General features: G+C 49.5%; 1 protein-coding gene across 1 annotated transcript in view; it reads left to right on the top strand.

Annotated features, from left to right (window-relative positions):
* The first annotated feature begins 2,722 nt into the window (after nucleotides 1–2,722).
* Nucleotides 2,723–8,658, top strand: part of PPP1R16A (protein phosphatase 1 regulatory subunit 16A) — a 129,703-nt gene continuing 123,767 nt past the window's right edge. The window contains exons 1-2 of the mRNA XM_068238163.1: nucleotides 2,723–2,841; nucleotides 3,548–4,152. Of these exons, the coding sequence (XP_068094264.1) occupies nucleotides 3,903–4,152 (250 nt within the window). The 5' untranslated portion in view covers nucleotides 2,723–2,841; nucleotides 3,548–3,902. The remainder of the gene's footprint in view (nucleotides 2,842–3,547; nucleotides 4,153–8,658) is intronic.

Raw genomic sequence — 8,658 nt, 5'->3', positions numbered from 1 at the left:
TTGAATACCCTCCCTGGGTGCAATTTAGCCTAGAATCCAGAGCTGTGGAGTCTCGGAGGCGGAGCAGATTTAGTACCTGGAGTCAGAGTCAGAGGTTTCACAAACTGAGGAGTCTAATGGTGGCTAGAGATGTGGCGAACGGTTCCCGAACTGTTCGCCGGCGAACATCTCCAAATCCCTGGGGCTCTTACTACTTCCGGGTCGCACTGACCCGGAGTAGTACGCCTGCGCTGCCCGGCGGAGCGAATCCTAGATTGCGCTCCTGTTGCCGGACACTTTCTGCGCGTGTGCGTGACGTCATGAACGACGTCACACTCATGCGCAGAGAGTGCCCGGCAACAGGAGCGCAATCTAGGATTCGCTCCGCCGGGCAGCGCAGGCGTACTACTCCGGGTCAGTGCGACCCGGAAGTAGTAAAAGCCCCAGAGATGTTCGCCGGTCGAACAGTTCGCCGCATCTCTAATGGTGGCCATTAATGATGCAATCTTTTTCATCCAATCTTACCATTTCTATGTAGTATAAGGGTAAATTGAGTGAATATACTGAATTTATACAGTTACCTTATATTAAATAGAAATAGTAAAAGCAAGAAGTTTTAAATCAGGATGATACCATTTATTGGCTAACTACAAATGAATAAGAATAAACAAGCTTTCGGCCTTGCAGCCTTCGTCAGGTTTACATCCTGTTAGTCTGCAAGCTGGTGGTACAGACAGCTTATATACATGCAACATCAAAAGGGAAAACAGAGATTTTTTTCAAGCATAAATACATTGGATGAAAAAGATTGGATCATTAGTGGCCACCTTTAGTCGGATGATTTTTTAACCAAATTCATAGCCTTTTTAATACATACTTCGCGTTCCTGCACTCGATGCGCCCGTCGACTCGATTATTTCCGAGCATTTCCGAGCGCATTTCGATGATTGTTAGGTCGATTTACATGTAAAGTATGCCAAATCGACCTAACGATCCATCGAAACGTGAATTGGACGAGTCGACGCGAAATGACGGGCGCATTGAGCGTGGAAACGCACCGTGTGTATCCAGTATTAAACTAAGCGAGTCGGAAGTTGAGTAGTCGGGACTAATTTGGGGTGCCTGGAGTCGGAGTCGGGTCTGCTCGTTTTAGTAATTTTCTAAGCACTTGCGATTTTTCAAAATCGCCCTGAAAGCGCTTCAACCATGAATCTCTATGAGCGTTCACAGCTGAGTGGTTTATTTCCGATCTGCTCAGATAATCGGTGCTTGCGCCATTTTTGAGGAGATCTTGCCTCAATGGAAGGTATAGGAAAAACGCAAAACGCTCACAAAATGGCTTTGTGCAGTGATTGCATTCGTGTTTTTAAGAATAAATACATTGTATTTATTCTTTTCCGGATCAAATCGTTCACTTCCTGGGATACCTGAGGAAGTAAAAAAACGTCATCGCTAGGCAAAAGCGTTTAGAAAAACGGTTCACAAAAAACACAGCGTGCAGGTAATCAAAAAGAATTGTGTAAAAAAAAAAAATAATATAAACGCCAAACGCGGACAGAACGCAATGTGAACAAGGAGCAGAGGTTTCAAATACTGAGAGTGGATGATGTAGCGACTCCGCAGTCCCGCTAGAGACTGCCGGACACGGGCACATGTGATCAGCCTCTCTATTCTCAGCTATAGGGAGATCACCTCCAGCATGGAAGCCATTACCATACCTACCTCCCAACTTTTAGAGATGAGAAAGAGGGACACTGAAGCCACACCCCTGATCCCGCCCCCGTCACGCATCCCATAAATATTTCATAAGAAAAATATGTTGTTTTATAACACAAACCACACTGGTCCTTTCTATCCTGGTTCATTTTCCTTCATAGTAACATTTTACAATTAGTAACATATCAATTTAAAGGATGGCAATAAAGTTTAGAGTCAATCACCTTTTTTAGTAGAGAAATGCATATATTTACATAGAAAGAGGGACAAATGAGGAGGAAAGAGGGACACATGAGGGTGACAGAGGGAGAGTTGGGAGCTATGGATGGATTATCTCCTCCCCCCCTTCCTCCCCGTGTCTCACTGGCCGGGGGAGGGGAGGAGTCTCTCCGGCCACATGATAAGCGGCAAGTGACGGGAGCCGCCCAGCCGCGCGGACCGTTACACGAGGGAGCCGCCCCGCCCCCCGCACAGCTCGCAGAATAACCTGGGGGTGGGCGGAGCCGCGGCTGAGGGCGGGTGTAGCGGCGAGAGGAGGCGGGGAGATCTGGGCGGAGCGGCCGGTGGAGGCAGCGATGTGTGGGCGGGGTTGCAGGAATATAGTGTAGCGATATGGGCGGAGTAGCTGGTGGAGGCGGCTCATATGTGGGCGGGGAATCCTGGAGGCGCTGGGATGTCACCGGAGACAGCAGGAGGTGTGGGCGGGGTAGAGAGAGGAGGCGGAGTAGCGGGATGTGCTGAGGAGATGTGGGCGGGGATAGTATGATAAGATTACATATGTGGGAGGGGCGGGATAGTGGGAAGCGATCATATAATGTGGGCGGTTTCAGCAGGTGGAGGTGTGAGCATATGGGCGGGGCTGGCTGGGGAAGGTGTCGGGAGGTAGGCGGGCCTGGTAGAAGGAGGTGTTGGGATGTGGGCGTGGCTGGCTGGTGGAGATGTTGGGATGTGGGCGTGGCTGGCTGGTGGAGGCGTTGGGATGTAGGCGTGGCTAGCAGCAGGAGGCGGTGCCGTGTGGGCGGGGATAGAGCGGCGGGGCGGGGCCGGTGCAGGAAGCGATCTGTTGCAGGCTGAGGAGTTGCTGGTCTCCGGAGAGTCTCCTGACGGCGGCTGCTTCCCCTCCAGAGCCCGCCGCTGCTGCTACAGGTGTGTGTCCCGGGGGAGGGGCTGCTGGAGGGGGCAGTGGGGGTGCCAGGCACAGGGCAGGTGGGGAGGGCGCCCCCTTGTGGTGCTGCCCATCAGGTGACCCCCTCCTGGTGGTGATGCTGGGGTAACAGAGCAGCTGCTGTGGCTGGGGGAGGGGGACGGGTAGGCATGGCAGGTGGGGGTCCCCGGGGTAAGTGGCAGGTGGGGGTGCCAGGCACAGGGCAGGTGGGGAGGGCGCCCCCTTGTGGTGCTGCCCATCAGGTGATCCCTCTCCTGCTGGGGTAGCAGAGCTGCTGCTGTTCTCTTGAGGAAGCAGTTAAGTTATTTTGCTCCTCAGATTCTTTATATTTCTTGATAGAACCTCTCTCCCCCCCCCCCCCCACCACCACCTGTATCCCCCCTTCCCACCAGTGTAAGGGGAGGGGGTAGGATAAAGTCACATGACCCCAACATATGTATTGGGGGGGAGGATTAGTGACATAACTCCAGCATAGCAGTGATAAAGGTCTATGTATTGGGGATTAGGGATAAAGTCACATGACCCCAGCATTGCAGTGATAAAGGTACTGGGGGGATTAGTGATAATGTCAGGTGACCCCAGAATAGCTATTAACCCCTTCCTGTCTGCAGCAGATGATTGATCTCAGGCAGTAAGAGCGATAATAAAATGTATTTGTTAATATGAGCCCTCTCTTCTCCTCACCAGACGCTCGGACTGTCAGAGGAAGAGGACGGCGTCCGGCCCTGGATCTCCTCCGGACATCATGGTGATCCCTGGCTGGGAGAGATGAATCCAGAGGACAGTCACATCACACACCGCACAGGGAAGTGGATCGGGGGGATTCAGCCTGTCCATGTTCTGCCTTCACTATGGAGCGCACGCCGGACTGACTGATTGCTAGCTCTGTGTCCCACCACCTCAGGAGAGACATTGGGGTGTATCGGGGGGTGTCGGATGCCATGCTGAGGTCACTGCGCCATCCCTGCGTTCAGCTGCTGACACTAGCGGGGTCCTGTGTTGTCGGTGACCCGTCTGGGCGCGGGATCTCCATCCGCTGACCATGGCGGACCACCTGGAGCTGCTGTCTGAGATGCCGGTGGTGAGCCGCATGACCACGCAGGAGAGGCTGAAGCATGCGCAGAAACGCCGGGCGCAGCAGCTGAAGAAGTGGGCGCACGCCGAGAAGGAGGGGCAAGGCAAGAAGGCCAAGCGGCAGCAGAAGAAGCAGGCAAGCAAGGAGGAGCGGAGGGTCGTATTCCCGCAGAACGTCACCTTCCTGGAGGCCGCGGCCCGCAATGACGTGGAGGAAGGTGGGTGACGACGGGAGCCTTTTATGGTGCCTACACACAACCAATTTCCATTGGCCGATTTTTAGCCAATTTTACCAATTCCATGTAATGAGAGCCCTCGTATTCTGAGAACGATGAACAGATTGCTTTGGTAAAGTTTCATACTACATGCAGGTGGTAAAAGTGGTCAATCATTGCCCAATCAGGATTGAATGTGTGTAGCATGCTTTATACGTGTGCAGAGGCAGCTGTATATGTTATGTATACATGCGACACGTGCTGTCACCTCATACATATTACATGCCTAACCCAGATACTGGCAGCCTGCTGGTCACGTGCTGAGAGCCGGTGACACGCAATAACTCAGGCGTGTGTGCAGCTGGGGGCCGGTGTTACACTGCAGCTCCTGACAATCATCGGATGGCTCTCTTCCTATCAGCAGATCACTGGCATTGCGTTAGCTGAGGAGCTGTTATTGTCATTGACCATGGGCCTGATCCTAGCTGTCTCCTAGGTGGTATTTTTCACACCTTATCAATAAAATGCCTTGTATGCCACCAGCAAGCCAGAAAATACTCAGAATAATGTTGACAGTACATTTCACTTACTTTTTGGTACTTTTTCCACTGCGAAGTGCTAAATAGTTATTTTAAATTGAAGATGAACAATGATCTCCTACGAGAAATAGTGACTTGCATGTGGGCCCCGGGGTGGGGGGAACAGAGCAGGAGATGGGGACCCCCTGTAATGTCTGACTGTGTAAACTCTTATATGGAGAGTAGTGATGTCACTCCTGTAAGATATACCGTATCTGTGTGATTGTGATGTCACTGCTGTATTATCAGGAGATCGGTGATGTCACACTTGTAGAACAGGACAGGATAGCAGCAGATCTGTCACAAAGCAAACAGCTGATCTATTCCCGGGCCCGATGGTGCGGAGACCCGGGGGAAACCCTACCCAGCCAGCCACAATGGGTGTAGTAAGAGCGTGAGCTCTGTGGCCGAGTGGCGAGGGTTCTGGCGATTGCTGAGCGGGAATGTGTCAGCTGCTGTCCCGTGTGACGTAGACTCTGTTGGTAGACACCAGTAATGTTTCTATGTGTTCTCTGTAGGGCGCTGATATGCTTGTGACGTGCGGAGTGCAGTGATGTCACACCTGTGCCCTGACAGCTGTAATATCCCGCGTGTCATGTGACTTGGTGCAAACATTCCGTACTGTGAGGGCGATACATATCCAGCTGAAGGAGAAACCTGTGTCTTTATACAGAGCTGTACTATGTATACTCTGCATGTTATGACCACTGTGTGTCAGTTGTTATATAGTATTTTATATAGTGCCAACATCTTCTACAGCACTTTACAGAGCACATAGCCATGTCACTGACTGTCCTCAGAGGAGCTCACACTCTAATCCCTACCATAGGCATAGTCTAATGTCCTACCATATTATTATTATGTATTTATATAGCACTGGCATCTCCTGCAGCACATTACAGAGTACATAGTCATGTCACTGACTGTCCTCAGAGGAGCTCACAATCTAATCCTACCATAGTCATAGTATAATGTCTTACTATATTATTATGTATTTATATAGCACTGACATCTCCTGCAGCACATTACAGAGTACATAGCCATGTCACTGACTGTCCTCAGAGGAGCTCACCCTCTAATCCTACCATAGTCATAGTCTAATGTCCTACCATATTATTATTATTATTATGTATTTATATAGCACTGACCTCTTCTGCAGCACATTACAGAGTACATAGTCATGTCACTGACTGTCCTCAGAGGAGCTCACAATCTAATCCTACCATAGTCATAGTCTAATGTCCTACCATATTAATATTATGTATTTATATAGCACTGACATCTCCTGCAGCACATTACAGAGTCCATAGTCATGTCACTGACTGTCCTCAGAGGAGCTCACACTCTAATCCTACCATAGTCATAGTGTAATGTCCTACCATATTATTATTATGTATTTATATAGTGCCAACATCTTCTGCAGCACATTACAGAGTACACAGTCATGTCACTGACTGTCCTCAGAGGAGCTCACAATCTAATCCTACCATAGTCATAGTCTAATGTCCTACCATATTATTATTATGTATTTATATAGCACTGACATCTTCTGCAGCACATTACAGAGTACATAGTCATGTCACTGACTGTCCTCAGAGGAGCTCACACTCTAATCCTACCATAGTCATAGTCTATTGTCCTCCCATATTATTATTATGTATTTATATAGCACTGACATCTTCTGCAGCACATTACAGAGTACATAGCCATGTCACTGACTGTCCTCAGAGGAGCTCACACTCTAATCCTATCATAGTCATAGTATAATGTCCTCCCATATTATTATCATGTATTTATATAGCACTGACATCTCCTGCAGCACATTACAGAGTACATAGTCATGTCACTGACTGTCCTCAGAGGAGCTCACACTCTAATCCTACCATAGTCATAGTCTAATGTCCTACCATATTATTATGTATTTATATAGCACTGACATCTCCTGCAAAAAATGCACACAGTCCTGACCTTGATCACCTCAGGCGGGTGGCAGTACATGTACCAGGCTATAGTCCAGCTGTAGAAAATGAGTAACAAGGGCTTCTCCTCTGCGCAGTTAGTTATGCTGGAAGATGGGAAGTTTCAGGCAGTCTATACTCCAGATTTGTAAAGAGAAGGTGTTTCGGTTCTGAGACTTCCCAGCTGCAGCCGGATGGGATACTTAATGAAGTTACAGGGTGATGGTGTATGGTGTATTGTATCGCTGGCGGGGAAAGGGGAGGGGCTGTTGTTATGGAGACTACATTTGGGGTGATGGTAGATGGGGTACGGTGTATTATATCACGCAGTGTTGGAGTCACCCATCCCCCCCCCCCCCCATTCCTCCTGCTTTGGCAATGCCTGTAGTGAAGCTTGGTCATGCCAATAAAGCTATGTTTGATTTGTATATGGAGGGGTAGCTGAGCTGTGAATGGAATATCTGACTTTAGCAGGTGTAATAATAACTCGTGTCAGACCGAATCGCACAATCTGATTGGCTGACTGAAGTTGGAGCTCCAGGTTGTCCTTTACTCGGCTGTTGTCACTCAGTGCAGAGATAACCCGATAATCTGGCACCTCATAGCTGGACTTTATCTCCCATCCTGCAGGCTGCTGAGGTGTATCTTCCATCAGTCTGTTCTGATTCTGACAGATGAGTCCATAGGGGGGGTCCTGCCTGGATACCGGTGGTCTTCCCTGGATACGGGGGGTCCTGCCTGGCTACCGGTGGTCTTCCCTGGATACAGGGGCCCTTCCTGGATTCCGGGCTCTGTGGTTTGGGTGGGGGTTTCCTGATTGGCTTCCTGTAGGGGGTATAATGACCCGATCACAGAATGGCTGAAGTCTGCAGGCTGTAGAGTGATATCTGCAGGGAAAGCAGCAGGCTTCCTGTGCTGATGGTGGGTCGGGAGGAAGGGAAGGGTCAGGAGGAAGGTGTCCTATTGGAGGATGAGAAGCAATATTTCCCTGTACTGCAATGTTCTCTATACAGGCCTTCCAAGTAAAGACCGGCACCACCTGCAGCTAGTACAGAATGCAACCTAGGCCCCGGATACCTGAAGGATCTGTTGCAACACCACCCACAACGTCAGATCAACAGGATCCAATAAATAGACCAACCCCAAAATCCAACTAAAAACCTTTGGAGCCAGAGCTTTCTGTCATGCTGCCCCTACCTTTTTGAACACCTTTCCACACCCAGTCAAGAAAACTCCAGCCCTGGAGGCTTTTAAATCAAAACTGAAAAGTTCCTTGTTTAGTCTGGCATTTCTGATCACATAACTTTCCCCTGCACACATCACAAATCGCAGCTGTGTACTGATCGGCGACAAGCCTGTGCACTTTGAGTCCTACAGGTCAGGAGAATACCGCTTCAGGGCTGGTTCAGACTCGGAGTACAAATCACAGTTTACTATCGATTGCCATCGATTGTATGACTTGTATGACTTACTCGGTTTGGATCTGAAGTGAAGATTGCATGGTGTGAACCCAGGTTAAAGTTTGGTTTCTTGCAGTATGACAGAGCTGTGATTCTTGCCGAGGGAGTAGTGGATGCTGGCCACACTATATTGCTGTCTGCAAAAACCATTGCCTGTGCATTTCAGTGTGCGGAGGGTTAATAAGCACGTGTGAAAACCATTGCCTGCGCATCTCAGTGTGCGGAGGGTTAATGTGCACGTGTGAAAACCATGGTGTACGCATTTCAGTGTGCGGAGGCTTAATGTGCACGTGTGAAAACCATGGTGTGCGCATTTCAGTGTGCGGAGGGTTAATGCACAGGTGTGAAAACATTGTGTGCGCATTTCAGTGTGCAGAGGGTTAATGCACAGTTGTGAAAACCATTGTGTGTGAATTTCAGTGTGCGGAGGGTTAATGCACAGGTGTGAAAACATTGTGTGCGCATTTCAGTGTGCGGAGGGTTAATGCACAGGTGTGAAAACATTGTGTGCGC

The sequence above is a fragment of the Hyperolius riggenbachi genome, chromosome 5, assembly GCF_040937935.1.
Source record: "Hyperolius riggenbachi isolate aHypRig1 chromosome 5, aHypRig1.pri, whole genome shotgun sequence".
NCBI classification, from domain to species: domain Eukaryota; kingdom Metazoa; phylum Chordata; class Amphibia; order Anura; family Hyperoliidae; genus Hyperolius; species Hyperolius riggenbachi.
This window is presented reverse-complemented; position numbering and strand designations above follow the sequence as displayed.